Here is a 26,275-nt window from a genome sequence, read left to right on the forward strand (position 1 = left end):
AGTTGAATCTATGAATTAGACGTACCAGGATTAGTTGAAACAAAGAGGTTTGAAAGGTACTATTTAATTGATGGGTTTATTCGACTTGTATAGACTTTTTACGTTTCCACAGCAACTACTGAACGAGTTTTCTTTAGCAATGAATCTTATTAAAATAAGACTTCACAACAAGATGGGCAACAATGATTCAATGACTTTAAAATAATATTTGGCTGCTCAAGGTTTTGAATGAAGTTTTCCACAAAAACATTTTCGACTTTTTTCTCAAAATATTGTGTTTATGATTATAATAGTTTAGATTATACACAAGATGTTCTGTGAATTGGCCAAGACATTGTAGCCAAGTAGTGTTCACGACCTTATGCCCCAATCTAGGAAATGCAGGGGTAGATTTCCTTTGTTCTTTTCTTTTTTTGAATTTATCTTGTGCTTGTCAGTATTTTTTGTACATGTATTTTTATTATTACGGTATATTAGACTGTACCGGCTCAATGAGCTCTATTTTTCTATGAGGAGTATGGCTTTTGTCCTTCCGCTCTTTGCTTGTAATTTTTTTTCTCTATTTAATAAATTTATTCACAACCTTGTTTGTCCATGATAGCAATGCTAGCGTGGATTTGATATTATTTTTTATTTAAAAAATGGTAAATTGCTATTTGATCCGTTGAACTATTACTCCAGTTGAAATTGATCATCTAAACTATTTTTTTGGTAAATTAACCTCCTAAACTATTTGAGATTAGCCAATTAACCCCTTGTCGATAGATTTAATCTATTATTTCGTCAAATTCAAGGGCAAATTAGTCTTTCCATCATCAAATCTTACTTGTCAACTATAGTCACCAATAAATTTATGACATAGGGATACAAAATAATCTGAACTATTTTTTTATGTTTTCTTATTATGTTATATGTTTTACACATTATTTCGTGTTCATGTGTCATAATTTTAATGGTAGTTATCATTGACAAGTAAGAATTGATGATGAAATGACTAATTTGCCCTTGAATTTGACGGAATGGTGGACGAAATCTAACAACAAGGGGTTAATTGGTTAATTTTAAATGGTTCAGGGGGTTAATTTACAAAAAATAATAATAATAATTCAGGGGGTTCAATTTCAATTAGAGTAATAGTTCAGAGGGTTAAACCACACTTCACCCCTAAAAAAAAGGATATTTAGAGCCAGTTCGATAACTATTTTATTTTCAATTTCAATAGCTTGAGTTTTCAAAATTTGGCTTGATTTTGGTTCTCAGTTTTTATTTTTTAGAAAACTAGAAATTGAAATGTAATCAAACACACTCTTATGACTGAGGGAGATGTAACTGATTTGTCGGCTGCTGTGTGTAACCTCTTAACGTTCGGTGATCCTAAGCTGCGTTTTGAGATTCTGGGATTCGGAGGAGTTTAACGATGCACTACTATCAGAACAATGTGCCTGGTTATGGAATAATCCGGAGGATTTTCAGGCTAGGGTTCTCAAGGCGAAATACTTTTGTCGACGAGACTGCGTCAAGAGGATTTCGTCCATCCTTGGGCTTGGATAGTTTGTTGGAAGGGAGGAAGTTGTTCTGTCAAGGTTCGAAGTGGCTTGATAACTGGTTGCCTGCGACTTGTTACATCTGCTTGTTCTTTTGAAAATACACCAACAGTCTTGTTCAAAAACAACACAACAAGAAGAAGGTGGGGAAGAAACACACACACACAAGGTACAAGCATCAAAACGAATTAACGATGATGATGAATGAGGGTGATAATAATCAAATGACAGTCGGATTCAGAGAAGCATACGGGAGCAGGTCCTCGCTGCTTTCGATCATGACCATGACATCTTCTTTCAATGACAAGGACGCTTCTATGCCATCACCATCTATTGTGTCACTCAAACAAAATATACCATTGATTGGTTGAGAGGTCACCCATGACGGATTTCCCCATCCGAAATTGGTTTCATACAAAGGAAACCTGCACCAGCTGCTGCAATTATAGATTTATACTTCTCTCCTCATCCAAAGACCCGCAGACACCTTGATGGTTTGAAATACTTCCTCACCACTGACTCCATTTGGATGCTTTTCCTTATATTCCTCAACCGGTTTCCTGAGTTTACAAGCTCTCGAGATCTACTTTGCTCTCTGCTGTCGTCAATGCTGCAGCGTACCACACGAAATTCCCCCGTATATTTTCTGTCACGGCCTGCCCCCATCTTTTGCGCATGTTCAACGGTGCACACCTCATGGATGGCTTCATAAACCGAACTTCGATCTTGATGCTTGTATTAGGCCTTTTCAAATGACTGCTGAGACTACTTCAACACACGTTGGGTTTGGCACCGCAGTGCTAGCAGCCCTAGACTTGAGAGCAGAAATTTTCGAAGCATCAAACACAAACCTCCTCGTTGTGCGTTTCTCCGTACGAAATGTCACATGAGCTCCAGGTGAGTTGAAGGAATCAAGGGATGGGGAAAGACAAGCTGCAACACCGAATTCCTCAGGAAGCAGTACATGGTGATCAGCAGTACTACTTGCCGAGCCAAGAGCCAGTGCAGCCCAGCATTTGATGAATGTGATGGCTGTAACAGCATCGGCGGCTTTATGGTAAATGCTGACCTCGATTGCCAATCCGCCACATTCAAATAAGTTGGCTGGGACTAGCACAAGATATCCTGTCTCTGCTTGTGTGGACATACAATCAGTCGGAAGCAACTGCTTTAGGATCTCAAAAAATCGGGGTTTTCCAAAATCTTCGATACGGGACAGTTGACCTAACATTGTATTTGAATTCTCCGGCGAAGGGGTAGAATCGAGTGAGGGCTTCAGCCAGTGATTTCTTTAGAAGGCTGGATCTTTTGGCAAACAAAGAACGATGATCGATATTTTCGACCTCGCCGTTGTTGCTGTTATTGTTGTTGGGATAGAAGAAAAGTAGTGGGAAATAAATTTGAGATTGATACTGATAAAAAAAAACAGAGAGGCTCAAGCTTCTAAGGTGGTCAGGAGTTGGAGAGAGTGGTTTAATTGTTTCCTTGTGGATCACTTCAATTTTGATCTCTGAAGCCATCTTTTGCTCCACAAAAGTTGTGTTTTTCATAAATAGTCCGTCCATAAAGTAGGCAGCTTTTCTTGACCAACGGCAACAATAAGTTAATTGACTTTAAAATAATACTTGGCTGCTCAAGGTTATGAAGGAATTTTTCTCAAAAACGCTTTCGACTTTTTCACAAAATATCATGCTTATCGTTATAACAGTTTCAATTATAAATAAGATGTTCTGTGAATTGGCCAAGTTGTAGCCAAGTATTGTTCATGACCTTATGCCCCAGTCTACAAAATTCAGGGACAGATTGGATGGTCAACCAACTCAGGTTAGGCTCTTTGCCCGATTTTATTTAGAGAATTTTAATGATAAGGGTTCTTCAAACCAAAACCAACTTAATTAAAATGGGTTGCACTTCAATGAAAGGAGGGCAACGAAACCGGATCCCCTCCTAAGCATGGGGACGAGAGCCAGCTGAGCAGCCCATTTGGGCCCTTGAAATTTGATCCAACAGCTACAACAAGGGGCTCCTCTAAAAGTTATAATAATTACAGTCGTTGGATTAAATTTCAAGGGCCTAGATGGGCTGCTCAGCAGACTTCGGTCCCCATGCTCAGGAGGGGATTTGGTTCCGAGGGCAACAACCCAATTTTTGGCATGCATGGCTATAAGTAGCCAGCCAGCCAAGTGGGGACCCACGATTGATTAATTTGTGTTTTTTTTAATATTTTATTTTAGTTTTTATTTTTTGTCCTAACCATTAAATAAAGTTATTAAAATGTCTTTAGTTAAGATTCAAAGTTTTAAAACATTTTTTCATTATTTTCCTTTTTATTTATCAAACTCAATTCTACTTTATATTTATAGATTTTTTTTAAATTTAAATCAAATCACGTCAACACAAGTTAAAATTCAATTAGATACATCACTATCAATCTCAATTCAAACTTCAACAACAAAAAATGTCAAAGCCTCAACCAAAATAAATGCAAAAGCTACTTTCATCCATTATCAAATGAAAACTCTGAATCTTGCCACCCCAAAACATATACGTATTTTATTTAGCATGAAGTGGGATGACTGTGACATCCCACATTGCCCAGGGGCGTGATCCTTATATGTATATTCCCATCCCTACCTAGCACGAGGCCTTTTGGGAGCTCACTGGCTTCGGGTTCCGTAGGAACTCCGAAGTTAAGCGAGAAGAAGGCTAGAGCAATCCCATGATGGGTGACCCACTGGGAAGTTGCTCGTGAGTTCCCAAAAAAACAAAACCGTGAGGGAATGGTAAGCCCAAAGCGGACAATATCGTGCAACGGTGGTGGAGCGGGCCCGGGAAGTGATCCGCCCCGGGTCGGGATGTGACAAATTGGTATCAGAGCCTAACCCTGGTCACATGTGTGCCGACGAGGACGTCGGGCCCCTAAGGGGGTGGATTGTGACATCCCACATTGCCCAGGGGCGTGATCCTTATATGTATATTCTCATCCCTACCTAGCACGAGGCCTTTTGGGAGCTCACTGGCTTCGGGTTCCGTAGGAACTCCGAAGTTAAGCGAGAAGAAGGCTAGAGCAATCCCATGATGGGTGACCCACTGGGAAGTTGCTCGTGAGTTCCCAAAAAAACAAAACCGTGAGGGAATGGTAAGCCCAAAGCGGACAATATCGTGCAACGGTGGTGGAGCGGGCCCGGGAAGTGATCCGTCCCAGGCCGGGATGTGACAATGACCATGAGTGATATGTTCTTTTAAACCAAATTACATTCTTAATCTCTTCTGGACGTTGCATTCTTAGTCTATATTATTAATGAATACCGTATTTATGCTAAAAAGATGAATATTTACTATGCCTTCTTGTTGAAGTTACCCACTACATATTTATTATTGCAATGATTAAATTTATTTTCTACACCTTGTTTCGTGCTATGTTGCTATGCACTATTATTTAATTTCCTCAACCAATAATATAAAAAACAGTCTTATATTACCATTGGCCCTTTCATTTGTTTTCTAATCTTTGTTTGGGTGATGGATTGTCAAGTTGCAATCGATTGCGACTAAATTAGTAAGAAATGAATTACAAAAAGTTCATCATAATTTTAAATATTCTCAACACAACACAAAGTGTATTCGAAACACAAATAGTACATCACGTGTTATTGTATAAGTAAGGAGAAATTTTATTTTGTAAGTTGTTAAGTTTTTAACATAAGTGCCTCATTACTTGTATAATAACATGTAGTGTATCACCTTGTGTTCCGAAAACATTGAAAAATCTCTCCCATGATGTGGGGTTACTTTCCACCAAAGCCCGGTCCGGGCGTGCCAAGTGTATTCAGAACATAAAATTTCTCAGTTCTTTAATGTTAAATCATACCAAAACTCAACCAGCATCCATACCAAATTCAAGACTGACCCCCACAAGGGATCTACTAATTTCTAAGCCTTCCTTAATAATCTTTCTTTTTTACAAGATATAGATGTAGTAATGATATTTAAACACTAACATATGAACGCTAATCTCTAATTTGAAGCATTCCACTATGTTTTCAGAGGTTCATTTCACTTTCGGAAACAAGATTTCACGTCAGAGTCAGGATTGTGAGGTGCGTAAGACCAGGCCTTTGAGTGTAGGCATTTGAGTCTCCAAAAGCTCCCTTTTGCTCAAAATTCTATCAGATGAACAATCTTCTTCCTGATGCAAACAGAGATTGCGTACATTAAATTAAGTAATGAGTCCGACGACTAGCATAAGATTAACTAAGACTTCAACTATTTATGAACTCCTTGAAGATTTTTTTTTTGTCAAACAATAGATTTGTTAGATTAGGGAGCTGACGAGGTTCAAACTCATGCCGTGGTGCAAGGGCAACACTCCTCTCCACCACTGTGGTAGAGGGCCACTTCCCCTTGAAGAAAAACTTTTAAGTGCTATAAAATATTGGCTCAGGGATGAAAATTTATGGATCAATTGTTATCATTGCATACACCAAGTATCTGACTAGAAAACTGCAAAATAACTACTCACCTCTCCACTTGCACCAGATATTAACGTTAACAGGGTCACTGTTGTAGTTTGATAATCTGTCAAGATCTTGAAGGCTGATTCATCCAGTTTATCCTGAAAAAAAGTTGTGTTGTTATTAGGAACAGAATACTGGAAACAATATGCACACAAATACAGGGAGCCAGAGCACCGTTGGAGCTCAGTAATAGCGAAGTACCAGCAACGTTCTCTCTGAAGCAATTAGCAGAGCAATTAATGTGTCCTTATACATTCATTGGGCATTCAATACGGAAAAGAAATGAGATGATGATTTCTATTGACGAAACTAAGGCAGGATAGGGAGATGTGATGTCTTTTGTTTAAGAGAGAAGATAGGAAGTTTCCTTTAATCGGATGTACGAGAAAAAAGGGCAGGAAGACTCTTTATGTTTACCACTGTACCCTTTTATTCAAATGAAAAAAAATTAATCGTAGGAACTCTTCTAGTAAGGGAACACTTCCTTGCTTTCAGTTCCTTAAGTTCACTTTAAAAAAGTTTAGTTTCTATGGTGACTTGAATGTTGGAACATACTACTCAACAGATCTTGTGTGGCAAATCACAACACCAAAATAAATAAAATCCAAAATTAACCACCATATCTTGTCTCTTTCTTTTTCTCCCAGTTGTTAACGGGATCAAATATTATAATTTATTGAAAAGAACGGAGATATATAGTAATATACTATACTGCTAGGATAATCATCTTGGCTAGACATACTGCAAATATGTACAACTTGTAGGAGAATTTAGCAGTGAAACTCCCTTCAAAAATAAAAAGCGTACCTTCAGCCGTGAAACAGCAACAGCGATGGCCCTTCCAGGTGCTTGAAGTGCTTTATGGTGAACCTACATATGAAAATTCATGTTACTAAACTGGACAAGAAACACAAAGCATGAATGCATGTATTGTACTGAATCTGGTAGCAACAAAAATTAACAAACCTGAACGTAAATCAGGGAAACAACTTTTGGCAAAAGAGGAACTGGATCTGTCTCAGCAGAAACTTGAGACACCAAATCCTGAAAATGATACAGATAGAAGAAAACTGTAAAAGGTAATTTTCATCTCCATATGATCAAGTTACACATCTAGCTATTTGTGGATTATAGATTTGACAATTCCTTATACAAGAGCAAAACCTTCTGATATGAATGCAGAAGCGTTCTTTCCAGTTTCTTGTCAAGCTTTTTCAAGAGCAAGCCGCTAGAAAATTTAAACCCAAATGTTTATATTAGCTTCAGAGAAAAATAAGTGCTTCAACGAACCCATCACAAAGACAAATAAATAAGCATGCAAATACCTCTCTTCTGCAATATCTCTTAGAGCAGTCATGAATGTTTCCACCCGCTGCCATGTAGAACATTCAACATGTGAAGTCATTGTGGTAAGTTGACGGAGTTGAGTAACAGTTTAATACATACAAAGTCTTGATTTCATCAAAAGTATATAAGATGTATCAGGCAGATAAGAAAAGATACAAATTATAATAATTGCAACTAAACAAAAACTTTCCGCAAAAAATAACATTCCGAGCCTTCAACTCATTTAATAATGGGTAACCTTCAGAGATAGAAATAATCAGCTCTTCCTTGAACATTGCATACAAAGAAATGGAAACAGACTCTAAGATATCAATCTATAAACTGAACTGGTGTTGAGTGCTTAACTTACATACAAAATAATAATAAAATGAATACAAATTCTACAGAACCAGAAGAGTTTAGAAATCAGAAACAAAGTACTGAATCCACTAAGGATGCAACCTAAAATAGTTAAGAAAAATGAAAATCACTTAATAAAGGAATATCTATCAATAAAATAGAAATAAATAATTATATACCCAACATTAAACTGAAAAATCAGCACAAGATTTGTAATTAATCGATCCAGATAGGTCCAAGAAACAAGAAATCAACGTGTTTCTACCAAATAAGAACTGACCTTTCCTTCCAATGCTTCAACCACAGCAAGAGCCTTGATTGAAAGAGATCCAGGAAAATTCTTGGCCTGCAAAAAACCAAAAGACCATAAAACTTTTGCTTACCTTGACTTTTTTTATTGCATAACGTGATTGACAGGTTCCATATTTATGAAAGAAAATGACAAACTACTCTCTGGAAATGTCAAAATTCACATCAGGTAGTAGATTATTTCCTACAATGGAAGTTCTCTCTCCCGCATTGAGGGAAATAGATTCTGAAATTTGAGGCTCGGCAACTTCTTCGACTCCATTCTTCAATTTGTTGTGCATGTCCTACATCATAGGTGTCCATCATTTAAAATCCGTGAAACAGCTCAGCTACATGCATATGGTGACCATTTAATATGGGTATACATGTACATATTGTGACCATGAAGATGACAAGATCACAATGAAAAAAAAGCTACCAAATTGTGAAGAAGTATATCGGCAATGGTAGTAGCTGTTGTTCTTAACAGATGCCGGTGAAAAATGACCTGTCCATCATAATTCATAGATGAGCCTTCTTTAGTCCATTGTATCACCAACTGAAACCATTTAATACGCATCACTAGAGGGAAAACTTACTGAGGTTGATTGGTCATCTTCAAACAAATCTAAAGCCTTTTCATAAAGCTGCATATTTAAGAAAGACTGCACGGAAGAAAAGGCAGTTTAGCACATGGAAGATTCTAAATTAAAAGGTTCCAAAAAGCACCTTACTAAAAGATGCCTCTTATACTCCAAGAGAATACCCATAAGGAATTGAACAAAAAATATAGTCGTTGCAGCCTTGCAGGAGTTTATTACCTCATCAAGTTTCTTTTGCAAATTATCAAGCAAGTTCTTCATTCTCTCCGCATTTTCTGTAAACAATGCCTTTCTTCTCTCCTTCCAGGAGTTGATTAACTTAGGCCTCAAATAGTGTGCCAAAGGTCCAAGAATTGTTTGGGGACCGTCAAGACCTATCAAATTAGTCCACTGCTTCTATCAACACTGGGTTCGAAACTCATGGCATTAGGTCTCAATGATTAAATGAACAAAGTAGCTGAAGTCAGAATCAACAGACCTTGTTCTTCAAAATCAGGTACTAGCGCTGTAATCTTATTCATTACCCAATCTTCTGAAGGGACGTTGAGATTTTCCTCTTTTATTTTCACCAATTTAGCAGCTGCTTTTGACTCTGCGGCCTGCCCGGAAGAGATATTCTTGCCTTTCCTTTGGTTTTTCTTAGATTTCGTAGGAACACTGTCCTGGTTGTCCAGCTCACTCTCAGCTGGCCCTGTCATCATGTTCCCAGCCCCTCTACCTTTTTTCTTTTTTGATCCTTTCTCTGTTGCCTGTTTATTACTGCTGCTGTCACTAACAGTTTCATTTGACGCAGTCGACCTGCTTGTGTCATGACCAATTTTTGTCTCATGCAAATCATCTGACACCACAGTACTGGAAGGAACTGAAACACTAAAGGTTTCCATTTCTTTCTCTAGGAGATCATACACATCCTGCCATGAGGACATATACTCAAAGCATCAGAATTCATAAACCAAAAAGAGGTGTAGAAATGCTTAAAGTCACAACGAAGACCTCTAGAAGTCAGAAAGTCCACGAGTCCCACAGTTTTACTTCTACAGCAAACATAAAAACCAGGTTCTTGCTCATTTTTTGGCAAAGTAAGCTCATTTATATTTCTAACGATAATCACTTTTCAGGCAAGAAATTGTAAATGTACAGGGAGGGTATAAGAGATTTATGGCTGATGGTTCACAAGTAATTCAGTTTAAGTGAAAACACCAGGTGCAAATGTGCAAACTTGTGATTAAAATCATATTTAATTGGCCTGATGCCCCTAGTCAGAAAATTTTTCTGGATAAATAAAATGCACAATAGATTTTCTGTATTGTAAATTTGTCATTCGTAAAATCCAATAATCATCATAGTCTTGATCAATAGATCTCAAATAAACAACATGCTTCTGAAAAACAGAATAGATTTTATGAATAGCAAAATTGTCAATGCCATGTTTGTAACTTTTGTTGTTTTTGGGTATGCAATATATGTCAGCATTTTACTTTCCTACTTGGACTCAACTTAAGAGTTTTAGCCATTAGACCTTAGATAATAAAAATACCTATCAGGGACCTGGATCCTAAAAGTAACTAGTTTTATAATATACTTCAATGGACATACCTTGATAAAGCCACTGCTAAACACATACGAGTCCCCGAATAGTATTGCTTTATCAGACTGCAAAAGATGAGGCACATAAGAGTTTAACAGATCAAGTGTATGAATAGAAGAGCAGGCTTGATATCAGAAAGGCACCTTGAGACCCTGCTGAATGGAAGGGCAAAGGGACAAAAGTTTAGATGCATCTTGAGACCCAAAGGACATCGGCAGTATAGAAAGAGAATCGATCCTGCATTGCTCCATCCAATCATATCAGGAAATAAAAATGTAATGCCTACCTTAACATAACAGTATAATGGAAACACATCCAAGAACATTGTTAAAACAGCTTTCTATATCTATCTAATCCACGAAAAACATCTTGATGAATTTAAGTACTGTTTCAATTAAAAGGATTTCAGTGAAACAACAGATTAAAAGGCCTTCAGCTAAAAAATTCCAAACCCAAAAGAAAAGAAACAGCACTATCACTACAATAAGATGGCCACTTTGCCCACCCATGAAAGCTATCTAATTAGAGGCACAAAGAGTAAGAAACGGAAAAGGTACAGTGTCAAGTGATAAATTTTCGTACTAAGGTTTTAAGAGGTGACGAAATTAACTCATATATAAAAGTAAAGTATTCATAAAAATAGTAGAGAAGTTTACCAGCTATCACGTTCGAGAGCATCTTCCATAGCAGCATCAAGCATCTCAATCATTGAGGGGTGAACAAATGTAGTAACCAAAGGTATGCCTTCTGGATATCTGGACTAAATTCAAGTGCATAACCACAAATTTTAATTACATAAAAAATAAGAGAAATAAGCAATGACTTCACATATAAACCCTATAAGCTCCAAAATCAGAACGTCAACATGAAAGCAATTAGATACCTGCAAGAACTGAATAGGCTGAGGAATTCTAAGTTTGTGCAGAACATCATAGTTAATGAAAGAATTCTGCAGGAAATTGAAGAACAAGTCAGAAGAAAGAATCATCAACATCTAACAATGTTCTTCCCTATTTCAAACCAAAAAGAAATGGCCGAAATCACACAAAATGTATTGAACTTTGGTTTCCCAGAAAATTATGTAACCACAAAACCACAAATTCATTGAAAAGGTCCAAGCCTTGAACTGAGAAGCTACCAGTAATCTTGACACTCTACACATACAAAAATAGTGCTAAATGCCACATACTACACTCGTTGAAAAGAAAAGTAAAAGGCCAAATCAGAGGCTGAAACTAAAACATATAACTGAGCATGCAATTAGGAGTACATGTTAAATTTGAAGTTCAGGAAGCATCTGAAGGTTTTTGGACACCACGTTTTTACAAATAGGAGGGAGAAAAGGGCTTCATACCTGTGAAAAGAAAGAATCAATTGATTCCTTTTGAGCAATGGCAAAGACCTGTACGAAATTTACAAATAATGTAGACATATAGTCAGCTTTAAAGAAAATATGTTTCTTTGATAGAAAGCCAAAAAGTCTATGGGAAGTGATTCTGTAATAACAAAGCTAATGGTTCTGCAAGTTTGTTCTGGAACATTACAGAAGTCGATGTTAATCAGAGTATGCAGTTTTTACTCCAGTCTTCATATGCAATGAAATCGAAGCACCAAAACCAAATGAAACAAGAATATGACACATACATTAGGTGTCCAATGAACTCCTGCACGAAGTGATCCAAGAAGCTGTCCTTCCTTTACAAGCCCATTAAATAGGGACTGGAAAAAAGAACCTTCTACAGCCACTCCACTCCCTCCATCCATCTCTTGCAGCAACTGCTGTAAGGAACTCCACAACAATGATAAGTTTGTGGGAACTGCGATACCTCTGGCAGCACCACGAACCATAGCAGTAACCCGTGCAACATATGCAGGTGTATACAATTGCCCACCTTCAAGCCTACCTTTCACCTGAATCAAGAGAACAACCCATATCATAATTTTCCTTTCCTCAATTCCAAAATCACTCAAAACCAGGGAAAGTAGTTACCAAAGTCCCAAGGCGGGGCTCCAACACAGATGCCACCATTTCCGAACTGACATGCAACTGCGCGGCAAGTTCTGCCAGAGCGATTTGGCTACACTCTTGAAGCCTGTCATTGACTTCTTCGGCGACAGAATCCCAATAAGACTGCGATATTATTTCCCCTTGAATCAACATAAGCCCCAGATCATCCGAAACAACATGTTGAGCTTGCTTCTCAACATGATACAAATCAACTCCGGTAGCGTCCGCCAGGTCAATCAACGAAACACGCCCTAGTTTACTGACCTCCACCGATATCTCATTCCTCAATTGATCCTATCATTACCACACCACCACCATCATCAAATTCAAATCTTTAAGCCAAAAACCACACTCAGTACTCAAATTACAAATGCAAATATCGTATCGAATAAAATAATAACAATAACACGATAATTAATAATTAAACACAATATTAATTTGAATTGCGATGAAATTCAAACCGAAATGCCGTGTACGATGACCGAAATAAGAAAAGTAAAGAAAGTTTCTTTAGATGATTTCTCGTCTATTTTCTCGAGAAACAAACAGAAAGAGATAGAGAGAGATAGAGAGAGAGAGAGAGAGAGAGAGAGAGAGGTTTACGGGAGTAATGTATTCTTTGCCGGTAACGGTGTGGAGAAGCTCGAAGTCGATGATATGCAGCTCCTGAAGCTTCTGGACCAATTCGACGACGTTTCGATCGGATAATCTGATGCTCGATTTCGCCTGCTGTGCGAACTCGAATTGCCTCTGCAGTTCCAGCAATTCGTCGTCCATATCACCGTCTCTGAGTCGACGAGAGAGAGAGGCCCTTTGCTTGTGTTATTCTTCTGGTTCGACGTTTCGACCCGAATGATCTCGTATACCCGTTTCTCACAAAACGGGTTTTCATTGGGCTTCCCGGAAAATATCCGTTTCTCAGGAGAATCTGGATTCTATTGGGCGTCTTTGTGAATTGGGCTTGAAGCCCATTAGAAGGCCCATGTTGTATAATATTCGTTTCTTTTGGTATCCGGAAAAGGAAAATAAATAAAAGAATTTAGAGGACCATCCTGCAACAGAATATCCCACTGTCCCCTATTTGCAACTGGGGGACAATAGAGGGGTCCATTTTGGCAGCCGCCTCGACAAATGACTACTTGCATTATCATGTGGTTCCTAATATTTCTCAATCATGCATCAAAGTGTTTGTGTCTCTGTCTAGGGTTGAACGTACCGTAAAATTGCGTTTACTGATCACATTGGTAATTGTATTTTTTTTTTTTCATAAAAGTTAGTTCATATCAATCACTCAACACAATAATCATAAAAATCCCAATGAACCCAAGATGATAAAAATACTGATATGATTGGGATTCCGTGATACAACTACGTGCAATGAAGGTGTTTGACGGAACCTGAATACTGGAGAAGCTTTGAATTAGGAGATATGAAGTTTGAGTGGAGAAGGTGTTTGCGTATTTGATAAGTCTTCAGCTTATTTGAGAATTAGCATGCTAAACTCTCTCTTTTTTTAAGTAAAACAGAACACAAATGACGTAGTTTTGGTTTGTGTCAATTTAAAATATATTGATTAAAGGTCTCCTTATTTCATTTATCTTAGCTAGTATAAGCGTCAAACCAAATTTCAAAATAAGGATTTTATATGTTATTGGGGTAGGTAACAGCCATTGTGTAAGATCTCACATCACCCAGGGAAGAGGAGGTGATGTGCCTTATATGTACATGCCCACCTCCCTGTAGTGAGACGTGTTTTGGGTGTAAGCCCAATAACAAATCTGTGAGAGCGTGGCCCAAAGTGGACAATATCTTACTATGTGGATTGGATGTGACAATTTGGTATCAAAGCTACTCCCCCGCCGAAAGTGTACCGACAAGGATGTCGGGTCCCTAAGGTGGGTGGATTGTAAGATTCCACATCGCCTGGGGAAAAGGAGGTGATGTGCTTTATATGTACATGACAACCTCCCTATAATGATACGCGTTTTAGGTGTAAGCCAAGAACAAATCCGTGAGAGCGTGGTCCAAAGCGGACAATATCTTACTATGCAGACTATATGTGACACATTGCCGCACATTGGCTCCACCATTGTGTCATCTTATAAAAGTGACACCAACCTTTATACTTGGAATAAACGTGAATCACAAATTTCACATGAAATGTGGGAGGAGGATTCTCTACCCTCATATTCTCATCCTCTTCTATCTCCTCCTCTCACACATTGTTTTTTGTTTTATTATCTCTATAAAAAAGAAAATCAATATAAAATGTTGACGTGGCTTAACCGTGACTGTTCAAATAGGAGGGTATGGAAAGGTAGAGAGATTAGGATGGTAGAAAATCATCCTTAGGGATGGCAACGGTTCGGTTTGGGGACGGAAATATTATATTCATCCCCATAATCATGAAAATTAACCATATCCATAACCGCAAATTAATCATAGGGGATTATCCATAACCATATCTACCGGGTAACGGATTTTCAATCGATTATCGGTTATATCCATCTTAAAAAAAAAAAAAAAATTATCCAATTGACGCATTATAAATTTTAGTAGATGCTAATTCCGTCATTAAATAGCAACATCCAATTACAAAAAACTAACAATATATTTGAAGTTGTTCATTATAATATGCACAAATTTCTTGACAGTGAGACTCTTGAAAAGAGATGGATCTGATAAACTTGTAATATTTGATAATTGATATATAAAATGATTCAATGAATTAATTTGGTTGAGTGTAACAATAAGAGTATTGAATTTATGAGGTTGTTGGTATGCCCCATGCATGATGTTTGGTGCATAATAAAGATAGTATAGGGTTTGATGCATGCATAATGAATTAGTATAGGGAGAGTTCAGTAAATTGAATAAAATTATATTATATATCAAATATATATATATATATATATGTATATTCGGGTGGGATTCGGGGACGAACACGGATTGGGGACCCCTATAACCATATCCAAAACTATAACCGAATAAAGTTCACGGTTTTTCCCCATATCCATACCATACCCGAATTTTCATATCCAAATCCAATCCATTCAGGTGGTTATCCATGGTTATCAAGTTTAACGGTTAGAATTGTCATCCCTCACTTGAAATGTGATTAACACTGTAATCAATAAAGCATATTCTAAACGTTGGAGTAGTTAAATTGTTTAAACATCGACATATTTTAATTCTTAATAATTATTATCATCACATGTCTAAATAGTAAACTCAGCACGATAATATATATAACGGGTACATTAAATGTATTGTCTCACTAGAATTGCCCCCTCTTGTCAAATTCGTGAATGCCAATATTCTCTTACTTTAGACACATTGTTCCTTTTTTTTTTATTTATTTTAAAAAAAAAATTAAAAAGAGATCAGTGGGTGACTTCGTCATGCCAATCTATTTTTTTTGGGAGGGGAAGACTCATAAAGGTATTTTAGTCTCCCCTAACCACCATTATATGATTCATTAGCGCTAGGAGTCGAACTCAGAACGTGCTGTGTGAAATACGGGTTTGAAATTTGTCCCTAGTCACTGGGGGTGGTGGTTACATTGTTCCTATGTAGGGGTGGCAACAATTCAATTTGGGGACTAAAATACTATATCAATCCCAATCACCACAAAAATTAACCATATTAATAACCGCAAATTAACCATCGAGGATTATCCATAACTATACCCACCGGGTAACAAATTTCTCATCAGTTAACGGAACTCATTTTCGTTAATACCAAAAATATATATTCAGTTGATGCATTATAATATAATAGATACATTGGTGATGTTGGTGATGTTTGATCTCTCCCATAAGCACCATTGAGTTCTCAATGGTTTTAATTCAAAACTTTTGAACTTTCCCACAAAAAGGCAACTTTTGTAATTCTCAAGGTAATGAATTCGGTGAATATAATTGTATTATTCGAATCGGATTTAAAGAATGATACAGATCGGAAACCCCTATAACAACATCTGAAACCATATTCGTAATATAACCGATTTTCATACCCAAATCCATTCCATTCAAACATTATCCACGATTATCGAGTTTAACGGTTTGAATTGTCATCTCTATTTCTATTTTTATATGATGTAATTGACCAAAAACCCAAAAACTTCTGAAGGAGAAAAAAAAAGAATCATTATTAGCACTCAACATTCTCATTTTAAACTCCAAATTTTCTATACTTAGAAAGAAAAATACAACGCAGAATGAGATTTTGGAATGGTAATAACAGTTCCAAAAAAAAAAAAAAAATGATCAACTCCTTCGAGAATATGCATTTTTGAAGTTAACTATATAATAGTTACACCTGTTGGGCCCAATGCTGGAAAACCAAGAACCCAAAAAATGTGGCAGGTGTGTGTGGAAGTAGTTTCAGATTGCATACATTTTCTTATAGTCATTGTTGAGGAGCTCAGATTCAGACATTACTGCAGACAACGACCACGACCGCGATCTGCTGTCCAACGATGTTCTCTGAATGCTCCTCATGTTTTTCGCCTCAATCCGATGCCTAACTACCCAGAAACACATAGTCCCCAAAGTTGCAGCCATAATTACAGTTCCTATGATTGTTACTCCAATTGCTAGCCACTTCTGTTCACCCACCACAACGAAAGAGAGCGCCAAAAATGCCACGGAAACAAGCACGCAAGCCAACCACATCAGCTTGTTGATGATCGCCATCATCTGCTTCTTCGCCTTGCTCTCGATTACCACCACTGAAGTTTGCACCACCACGACAGCAAGAGAAATGAAAAGCGCAATGGAGTCGAAGATGAAGAAGATTATGAAGGCGAGTTTGGGAGCAATGTTTGCCTCGCCAAGTGACTGCCCCTTGGGAATGTCTTCAGGGTCGTCAACGTATTGGCCAGGGATTTGGAAAATTGCCGCAAAGGTGACCGTGGCAATGAGGACAGCCACGACAGTGTTTGAGTTTATGGCATTGTTGAGGCCTTCCGAGTGCATTTTGTGAAGGCGTTTGGCAATGCCTTGGACGCGTCTTCTGGTTTGGCGAGTGTGTTCTAGCTGGTGGTGGACTTCGTGCTTGATGTCACTCACTGTTTGTTTCAGCTCTCGAGCTGGGTTTCTTGCTTGTGGCTTGATTTCTTTAGCACTCTGGACACCACGCTCTTGGAGAAAAGCTTTAATGTCCGAGTTCCCAGTTTTCTCGGCAGTGTCAAGGGCAGTTTCTGCAGACTTGTTTACTGCCTTTGTGTTGGTTTCACTGTGTTCGAGTAGTATCTTCACAATCTGCACACATATAACCGGCATTATGCTCGTAAGATTGAAACATACAATCTCTCTGTAATTTGGTAAAAGGGGTCATAAATTCATCCGATGAGCCAATCAAAGGTAAAAGAAGCGTACCTATAAAACCTAACAAAGGTAGAATTTGTAACATTGTGGGGAGACAACCCGGAAATGCACCAAAAAAAAGCGACTAAGATGCCCAATTTACAAAACAAGCTTATACAAGACTACTATTTTTCCAGAAGATCGAGATCTAGCGGTCCATTGCGCTATAGCAATGCATAAAATCCGGCAGATGAGAGCATCCGAACATAACATACGCTATAGGCTACAATGCTATAGGCATAGAATGTGAAGAATTTTGTTGAAAGCAAATCATTATTGCTATGATGCATTCTACTCAACTAATAAAACATGAAAACTCATAGTGGTCAGGGAAAAGGTCAGTTTACCTCCCCTCTACCCTTCCGAGTAGCTATATGCAATGCGGTATTGTCTTTGTTATCCGCCATGTTTATCAAAGAAGGATCTGCGTTAATCAACTGCTCCACCACCTCAAGATTCTGCCCCTTAGCCGCCATGTGAAGTGCCGTTTGCCCCTTCTTATCCACACGTGTTGTGATACCAGGCTCCTTGTCCAAAAGCGCTTTCAGAACCTCCAAATGACCATTTCTCGCCGCAGAATGCAGCGCGGTCTTGCCATTGCTTTTAGCAATGGTTGCCAGGCTGCTTCCTGCTTCCAACAGAAAGCTCACCACCTCGATATGCCCTTGCGCAGCAGCTGTGTGCAAAGCCGTGGTGTTTGATAGATCCACCGTCATGGTCAATTCCGGATGAGCCTCCATAAGCACATTCAACACATCTGCAAAAAACCCAAAACATTAATCTGCCACCGAAAACAACATAACACGAAAAATGAAAAAAATAACCGAAGGGTCTCATGGTAGACCAGAGACATACCCATATCCCCTTGTTTGGCAGCAATGTGGAACGCATCAAACCCGTTTCTCGCTTTGATTCCGGCGTCAGAGAGATCGTAGCACTTGATCATCTCCCTGACCAAATCAACATAACCATATTCTGCAGCAACATATAGTGCTGTTTCATCAGATGAGTTCTGCTTTGTCAATAACTCCTTCAACGCACCCTCTTCTGTATTTTCAAGGATATCCATCACCACGGCCATGTTTCCTGACCTCGCTCCGGAATGCAAAGGCGTATCATCGCGCTTTCCTGTTAACTGCTTCGTCATCTTCTTCCGGGGTAAGGTTGGCTGCGCCGCCGCCTGCGGCTGCTCAGCCGAGGCCGCCTCTGCCTCCATTACAGTAAGTTACAAAAATATCCCCCCTCTTTCTCTCTCTGTCCTCCACAAGCTAATTCTAACGCCAACGATTGAAGAAATTCTCCTCTTCTTTCCCGCAAAAACCAGATCAAAAATTGAAGTTTTGATCCAAAACAGTCATCATTTCTTCCAACCACGTCAAATAAATTCAAAAAATCTTCTAAAATCCCCTGAATTCCAGTAAAGCCAAGGCCTTCGAAATCGTCTTCTATCTCACACCTCTGGTTCTGAATTCTCCTCCACCCCAAATCACTGCCCTGTTTCCACAACAAAAAACCAGAGCTCTACCAATCGGTCCCATCTTCAACCAAAAAAAAAACACAAAATCACAAAAACAAATTATGGGTTTTTGTTGCTGCACTTTTCCCAACACATCCCAATTTCTCATTCAGTTTTTAATCCAATAGAATTTGAAAAATTGGATTAAAAACCAAAGGAAAAAAAAGGGAAAAATAAAATGAAGAAATGATATGCACCTGGGCTTGAAGAAACAGGAAGAAGCTTGTATGTTCTCCTGCACCAGTAACTAAAAACTGCCCATAAAATTCAGGAGCAGTTTCTAGAGAGCAATGGGATCGAACAAACACGCTGTAAAAAGATATTTAGGAGACAAATGAAAGGAAACAGAAACTTTTTTTTCTGAGAAGCCCGTTTATTTCGGAGGTAGAAAGAGCAACAAAGGAATTAACTTGTAATATACGTGCGGGTGAATATGTACATTTAAGGAAAATAAAATAGGCCAAGAAATGGAAAATTATTTTTTAAATTAAATAAAAAAAAGGCACTTGTATGCGACAACAGCAACAGCTGCAACTTTTATGTGAATCTAAATCGAACCCAGAATAACCAATAAATGATTGCCTTTTGTAAAGTTTGTGTTGATATATAACAATGGTTATATATATATATATATATATATATATATATATATATATTTTTTTTTTAAAAGGGGATCAGATAGTGGCGAAGGCAGTCTACTCTTTCGGGACTGGAAAGACTCATAGAATTCAACATTTTCGAGCAAAAATTGGATCCATGACGTGTCGCGTGAAATATGTGCCTTGAACTAGTCCTAACCACTGAGTCACCTCATAGTGGTTATATATAACAATAGTTTTGGCTCTAGAGAAAATTCCCGAAAAATGATTTTTACACGTTTTTATTTTCTTCAGTACGTTTCTATTTAAAATCATCTCGCCAGTTTTTTTCCAACCAAAATGACCAGGTGTGTATGAAGAGAAAAATAAGAGAGTATTCACACACTTTTTTTTACTTTTCACATATCCTTGTTAATTTTTTATCATTATTATTTTTCAATTCATTTGATCTGACAATCTAAAATTGAGAGGGAGTGTGTGTAATAGGTAAAAGTAAGTGTGTAGATAAAACACCGCAGTAAAAATATTATGTGAAAACTATTCATTTTTTTAAATAAATATTGTTTTATTGAAATAAAGAAAAAAAAAGAGGGAATAAAATGGGGGGAGTAAAAAACAGAATAAAATGACAAAATATAAGAAATAATGGAAATAACAGGACCACGCGCGCTTTTCAATGGATTGGCGCAGGGTTTTGATGTTCTTATTCTTCTTTTTATTTATTTTGATTTTTACAAACAATTGGTTATGAACTAGACATATTGAAATTTATATTCGTTAAAAAAATTTCTGGTGACAGGTTACCTACCATTGAAATTCTTGAAAGCAATAAGTTTTTTTCTTTTTTTATGTTGAGATTAGGGGAAGAAACCAAAAAACTTTTTTTTTTTTTTAATAAAAAGCTTGGATTAATTATATTAATTTGTTGTTTTAGGTTTTTATTTTGTTATATTTTCCATTTTCTGTTATTAATTTTGATATTTATGAGTCATGACCTTCTATGGATAAGAATGCCACATTTACTTTTCGAAAATGTCAAACTTGTTTCAATAAATTCACAAACTTGTTTCAACCAAAAAACTAATTCTACATAACTTTAAGATATATGTGTTTATGATTTTTTACAAGTTATATGGCTTCTCCCTTTACGACTTGTTTGGTAGTACTTTTAAAATGAATGAAAACATTTTTGGTGAAATTGGTTTTCCACGATGGAAGAAGCACCAAGTATACGTTTCTTGCAGGAAACACTTAAAGTGTTTTTTTCCATTATTCACTTGCATTTTTATTAAGAATTGATTACAAAAGCACTTTCATAAAAGTGTTTTCAGTCATTTCAAAAGTATTTTTAAACGACCCCTTAAATAATTGAAAACGCTTTAGAAAAAAAAAAAAAAAAAGTTTTTGAAACTAGTGAAGAAGCACTTCAAACAATTTTTATCTAAAAATACTTGCAATCATTTAAAAGCATTTTCCAAACTAGCTCATACTAAAAAACATCTTTTCTCTCCTTTTTCCATCTTTTTGAGCAGTAAAAATGGTAATATGATTGATTATCAAAGCTTCCGTTGACTTAAACGTAGAAGATAGAGGAGGGGCTTATAAACACTAAGAGCAACTCCAGCGTTGGAGCCCTCCCCCCTGGCAATACACTATTCAATCCACCTAATGAACAGTAATTGCCCTTAATGAACAGTAAGTAGCCCTGGCAATAGAATTTGCATCTCCACCGTTACACTTCAATAGCCCTGGCAATAGGCAATAAAATATTAGTATTTTTTTTATTTTTTATAAATAAAACAAAATAATTTTAATTGTAATATCGGATAAGATTTTTAATCGTTCTCGTTGCGCCACGTGTCATTATCCGAAGTATTATTAAATAATACAAAATAATACAATTATTGGTGATGGATTTCTGATAAGATTATTAACCAATCACGCCGCGCCACGTGTCATAATCGGTTCACAATCTTTGAGGATAGATTTCCATCAGATTTTTAACGAATGACGGCATGCCACGTGTCATAATCCGTTCATAATCTTTGAGGATAGATTTCCATCAGATTTGTAACGAATGACGGCATGCCACGTGGCATTATGCAGAACCTAATCATTTCTGAATCCTCTATATAATCCACCATCCATCCTCACAAATCTCACACCAAAATTCTCAAGATCTCTATCGTTATTCATAGTTTCTGCTTCCTTATTCACAAAAATTTGTATCATTATTCATAGTTTCTGTTTCTTTCTTTCAATGTCGTCTTCTTCTTCCTCAAGGATGATGTGGGAATACAATCAGGAAGAGGAAGAATTGTTTAACGAATCTGAAGCAATCTTTAATCAGCAGAGGGTAAGAAATGAGAGGGATGAGGATGAGGAGCGTCAAATGAGAAATGACGAAGTAAGAAGGGGCAGAGCCTCACATTCCCGTCGAGTCATCCAAGCTGCGGCTCAGATCTGCAGGCCCAGCCGTTCCGGAAACCTTGATAGAAGCAGGCAACGACGAGGTATGGAACTCTTGGATGATTATTTTGTTCCTAATAGTGCATTCCCTGATACGTACTTTAGACGTCGTTTTAGAATGGAACGACATTTGTTCAACAAAATCATGATTGCTGTTTGCAACCATGATTCTTATTTTGTGCAAAAAAAAGATGCTTTTGGTGCTATGGGTCTACTGCCTGAGCAAAAAATTACTGCTGCCTTGCGGATGCTTGCATATGGAGCATCTGCAGACCAAGTGGATGAGATAACGAGGATGGGGCAATCAACCATTCTTGAGTCCCTGATGAGGTTTTGCGGAGCAATCGAATCTATCTACACCGCTGAGTACCTCCGCAAACCTACACACATGGACTTGGAGCGGCTGTTGAAGAAGGCGGAGATGCGTGGCTTTCCGGGGATGATTGGAAGCATTGATTGTATGCACTGGACGTGGAAAAACTGTCCAAGTGCATGGCAAGGCGCTTACGGGGACAGAAAAGGAGCAAAAAGTATCATTCTGGAGGCGGTGGCATCTTTTGATACATGGATTTGGCACGCCTTTTTCGGGGTCCCGGGAGCTCAAAATGACATCAACGTCCTTGCCCAATCCCCAGTGTTCAACGATGTCCTGCAAGGAAAGGCACCAAAAGTTACGTATGAGGTCAACGGACGTATGTACGACGGGCCATACTACCTAGCTGACGGCATCTACCCGCGCTGGTCAACCTTTGTCAAAACAGTGCCACGTCCACGGAGTGCAAAGGAAAAACACTTTGCAAGCTGTCAAGAGGGGTGCAGGAAGGATGTGGAGCGTTGTTTCGGTATCCTCCAAGCTCGCTGGGCGATCGTCAGGGGTGCTGCCAGATTGTTTGATGTAGAGTCGCTTCGATCCATCATGATGACGTGCATCATTCTTCATAACATGATTGTGGAAGATGAGTACGATTATGAAGCCGTTGATGAATATGAGCCAGACCCGATGAACAATTCAAGAACACGTATATATTGTGCTCATGACGCCACCGATGAGCCCGTGCAACATGAGCCATTACAAAGGGATGGACGTTACAATGAAAGGCTCATTCAACGATATACTGCATTTCAAATGCCAGACATGCACAATGCCCGACAAATTGACTTGATAGAGCACCAGTGGGCATTGAAACAAGCTGAAGATATTTAAGTTCATTTAGTGTGTTTTTTTTTTAATTTGGTATCTTTATGTTATTTTATTTGGTGTGTTTTATTATTTGGTATGTTTATGTAATTTTTTTATGTTTATGTTTATGTAATTCTTAGTATATGTAATTCTTAGTATGTTTATGTTTATGCTTATGTTTATGTAATTTTGTTATGTTTATGTTTATGTAATTCTTAGTATGTTTATGTTTATGTTTATGTAAAGGACTTTTAATTAGAACGATGGACTTTTAGTTATTTTATACAAGGACTTTTAATTTGAACAATGGACTTTTAATAAATAACTTACCAAATTAATTTGAATAAATATTCAAGAAATTGGAAACAACATAAATAATACAAACAATAAATAATAAATTACAACCCAAAGTGATTGGAAAATTATGGGCTCCGATTACAAAAAGTACTCTATTCATCATCACTTAACCAATTTGTGGTGCTAGGATGATCTTCTCTTGCGGTGCTAGAACCACCTTGGCTTGCTATTGCTTCTCTTGCACGCCTCCTTCGCACAACGTCCGCTTTCTCTGACTTCCAAAAAAATTTAGAATTTGGAGACTTCCCTTCTAAAGACATGTTCATAATCTCACGATCTTGTTGAGCCCGTCTTTCTTCTCTAACATGTTCCCTTTCTTGCCTAAGTAGCTCTCTTTCTCTCTCATTAGCATAAAATTCTCTCTCAACAGCTGCTTGTTTTGATGCCTCTCTAGCCTTATCAGCCTCATCTTTCGCCAGGTCCCTCGCCAAAGTCAATTCACCTTGGCGAGTAAGTTCTTCCATGAACTTTGCATAATCGTTCTTGGAAGCACTCCCTTTTCTCTTTGAAGCCTTCTTACCTTCAGGCCTAATTGGAAAACGGGTCGAACCCGACGCGCGTTCAGGGATGGGCGTTTCGGGCACTTCTTCTGCATCATCTTCATGAACATGATCGGGTGTAGAGTGTAGAGGGGTGCTGTTCATGTGCACTTCTGGACCGACTGGCACAACTCTAAATTTAGGACAATCTTTGACAATATTCCAACATTCCCACCGGTTGAATGATTTATTTTTGCTTTTGGTTTTGGCAGCGTACCAAGCTTGTGCTTGAAGTTCCTACACAATAAAAATAAGTAACAAATAAATAATTATAATGAAAATAAGTAACTAGCAAATATATACATATATATATATATATAAGTAACAAATATAATGAAAATAAGTAAGAAGGCTTCAAGTTAGTAAATAATGAAAATAAGTAACAAATAAATAATTATAATGAAAATAAGTAACTAGCAAATATATACATATATATATAAGTAACAAATATAATGAAAATAAGTAAGAAGGCTTCAAGTTAGTAAATAATGAAAATAAGTAACAAATAAATAATTATAATGAAAATAAGTAACTAGCAAATATATACATATATATATAAAGTAACAAATATAATGAAAATAAGTAAGAAGGCTTCAAGTTTAGTAAATAATGAAAATAAGTAACAAATAAATAATTATAATGAAAATAAGTAACTAGCAAATATATACATATATATATATAAAAAGTAACAAATATAATGAAAATAAGTAAGAATGCTTCAAGTTTAGTAAATAATGAAAATAAGTAACAAATAAATAAATATATATATATATATATATATATATATATATATGTCATGTTAATCATAACATGGGGCTAGAGTTCCAAGTTTAGTAAATAAATAATACAAACAAACAAATAAATAAATAATACAAACAACATAATTATAATGTAACAAATAAGTAACAATAAATAATAAATTTTGTACGTAACAAATAAATAATACAAACAAATAATTATAATGTAAGTATGTAACAAATAAATAATACAAACAAATAATTATAATGTAAATTTGGGTATCAAATAAATAATATATTGTTACCTGATCCGAGTAATTTTCCCCACTTCGAATATTACTACTAGCTTGTGCTAAAGCGTCTCTCCACGTACTAAACGATTGGCTAAGTAATTTCCAACGACTGGACATCGATTCTTTGGTTCTTTTCCCACCAATTTTCTCAAGAAAATTGGTATGAATAAGACTCCACATTTCTCGCAACTGCATCTCATTACCCGTAAGCGAACTATGAGTAACTTCAACCCAGCTAGTACACAACGCAACATCTTCAATAAGCGACCAATTCGTACCTGCACCAGTGGTCATTTTGTTGAAAAAAAATGGATTCAAACTTTGACACAAAGAAAGGAATGTGATTGAAAGTAGTTGAGAAATTATGAAATTGTTGTGTAAGGTAGATGATAATGAGAAGGTATTTATAGAAAAGTAAAAACAATTTTTTTTACATTTTTTTCAGATTTTTCAGATATTTTTTTGAATTTTTTTGAATTTTTTACAATTTTTTTTAAATTTTTATTCAATTAATTAATCTCTGCCGTTAGATATAAAAAAATTTGAATTCCAACGCTCCAGATTGTGCCACGTGTCACAACGGTAACTTTTCAAATTTTTAAAACTATTTTTTCATTTATTTTGTAATTTATAAAGCATTTTAATATCCACCGTTGATCTCAGATCGAACGGTGGATATTAAATCTGACTGTTTTTTTTTTTTTTTACCGTTGAGATCTAACGGTCCACATTAAGTGACCGTTAGGATCTAACGCACCGTGGGAAGCCACGTGGCTTCCCAACGGTAACTGACAATTGCCTTTTTTTATTTTTTTTGTGTCGGCGACGCGCCCCCACGCGCGGGTGGGGTGCACGCGCCTGACACAAAAAAATAAAATATTACGCTGACGCCACCCTGGCGTCAGCCTTGCGTCAGCCCCACCTCGGGCTCAAGGCCTGGCAATCCCTCACGGGCCTGGCCCTCGGGCCTCCCCCTGCCTTCG

At 37.2% G+C, this 26,275-nt stretch overlaps 2 protein-coding genes and 1 pseudogene across 3 annotated transcripts; all 3 read right to left on the minus strand.

Annotated features, from left to right (window-relative positions):
* Window positions 1-1,764: 1,764 nt before the first annotated feature.
* On the minus strand, window positions 1,765-3,064 carry LOC137741631 (BAHD acyltransferase At5g47980-like; annotated as a pseudogene).
* A 2,304-nt stretch (window positions 3,065-5,368) lies between these two features.
* On the minus strand, window positions 5,369-13,086 carry LOC137741911 (E3 UFM1-protein ligase 1 homolog). Its single transcript, XM_068481611.1, has 20 exons — window positions 12,837-13,086; window positions 12,216-12,527; window positions 11,870-12,136; window positions 11,580-11,627; window positions 11,109-11,174; window positions 10,882-10,985; window positions 10,369-10,462; window positions 10,234-10,290; window positions 9,116-9,548; window positions 8,857-9,011; window positions 8,635-8,700; window positions 8,475-8,543; window positions 8,245-8,340; window positions 8,028-8,093; window positions 7,387-7,433; window positions 7,226-7,289; window positions 7,028-7,105; window positions 6,869-6,931; window positions 6,067-6,159; window positions 5,369-5,733 (listed from the first exon to the last, which is right to left on the minus strand). Exons 1-20 carry the CDS (start codon window positions 13,008-13,010, stop codon window positions 5,632-5,634), a joined length of 2,454 nt encoding a protein of 817 aa, XP_068337712.1. The 5' UTR covers window positions 13,011-13,086; the 3' UTR covers window positions 5,369-5,631.
* A 3,355-nt stretch (window positions 13,087-16,441) lies between these two features.
* Window positions 16,442-19,516, minus strand: LOC137742053 (ankyrin repeat-containing protein At5g02620-like). 2 transcript variants are annotated; one of them, XM_068481794.1, is made up of 4 exons: window positions 19,316-19,516; window positions 18,458-19,096; window positions 17,950-18,359; window positions 16,442-17,497 (listed from the first exon to the last, which is right to left on the minus strand). In XM_068481794.1, the coding sequence occupies exons 2-4, from the start codon at window positions 18,816-18,818 to the stop codon at window positions 16,619-16,621; spliced, it is 1,650 nt and encodes a 549-aa protein (XP_068337895.1). In that variant the 5' UTR covers window positions 18,819-19,096; window positions 19,316-19,516; the 3' UTR covers window positions 16,442-16,618. The 2 variants fall into 2 exon arrangements, with proteins under 2 accessions (XP_068337895.1, XP_068337894.1); XM_068481793.1 differs by having other exon boundaries at window positions 18,458-19,140.
* Between the last annotated feature and the right edge of the window lie 6,759 nt (window positions 19,517-26,275).

The sequence above is a fragment of the Pyrus communis genome, chromosome 8 (genome assembly GCF_963583255.1).
Source record: "Pyrus communis chromosome 8, drPyrComm1.1, whole genome shotgun sequence".
Taxonomy (NCBI): Eukaryota; Viridiplantae; Streptophyta; class Magnoliopsida; order Rosales; family Rosaceae; genus Pyrus; species Pyrus communis.

Coding starts and splice junctions, on each gene's coding strand:
- LOC137741911 (XM_068481611.1), bottom strand. CDS start 13,010: ATGGACGACGAATTGCTGGAACTGCAGAGGCAATTCGAGTTCGCACAG. Junction 12,528..12,836: donor GCAAAGAATACATTACTCCC/GTAAACCTCTCT, acceptor TGGTAATGATAG/GATCAATTGAGGAATGAGAT. Junction 7,106..7,225: donor TTCTGCATTCATATCAGAAG/GTTTTGCTCTTG, acceptor TATCATTTTCAG/GATTTGGTGTCTCAAGTTTC.
- LOC137742053 (XM_068481794.1), bottom strand. CDS start 18,818: ATGGAGGCAGAGGCGGCCTCGGCTGAGCAGCCGCAGGCGGCGGCGCAG. Junction 18,360..18,457: donor TGCCAAACAAGGGGATATGG/GTATGTCTCTGG, acceptor GGTTTTTTGCAG/ATGTGTTGAATGTGCTTATG. Junction 17,498..17,949: donor CTCGGAAGGGTAGAGGGGAG/GTAAACTGACCT, acceptor ATATGTGTGCAG/ATTGTGAAGATACTACTCGA.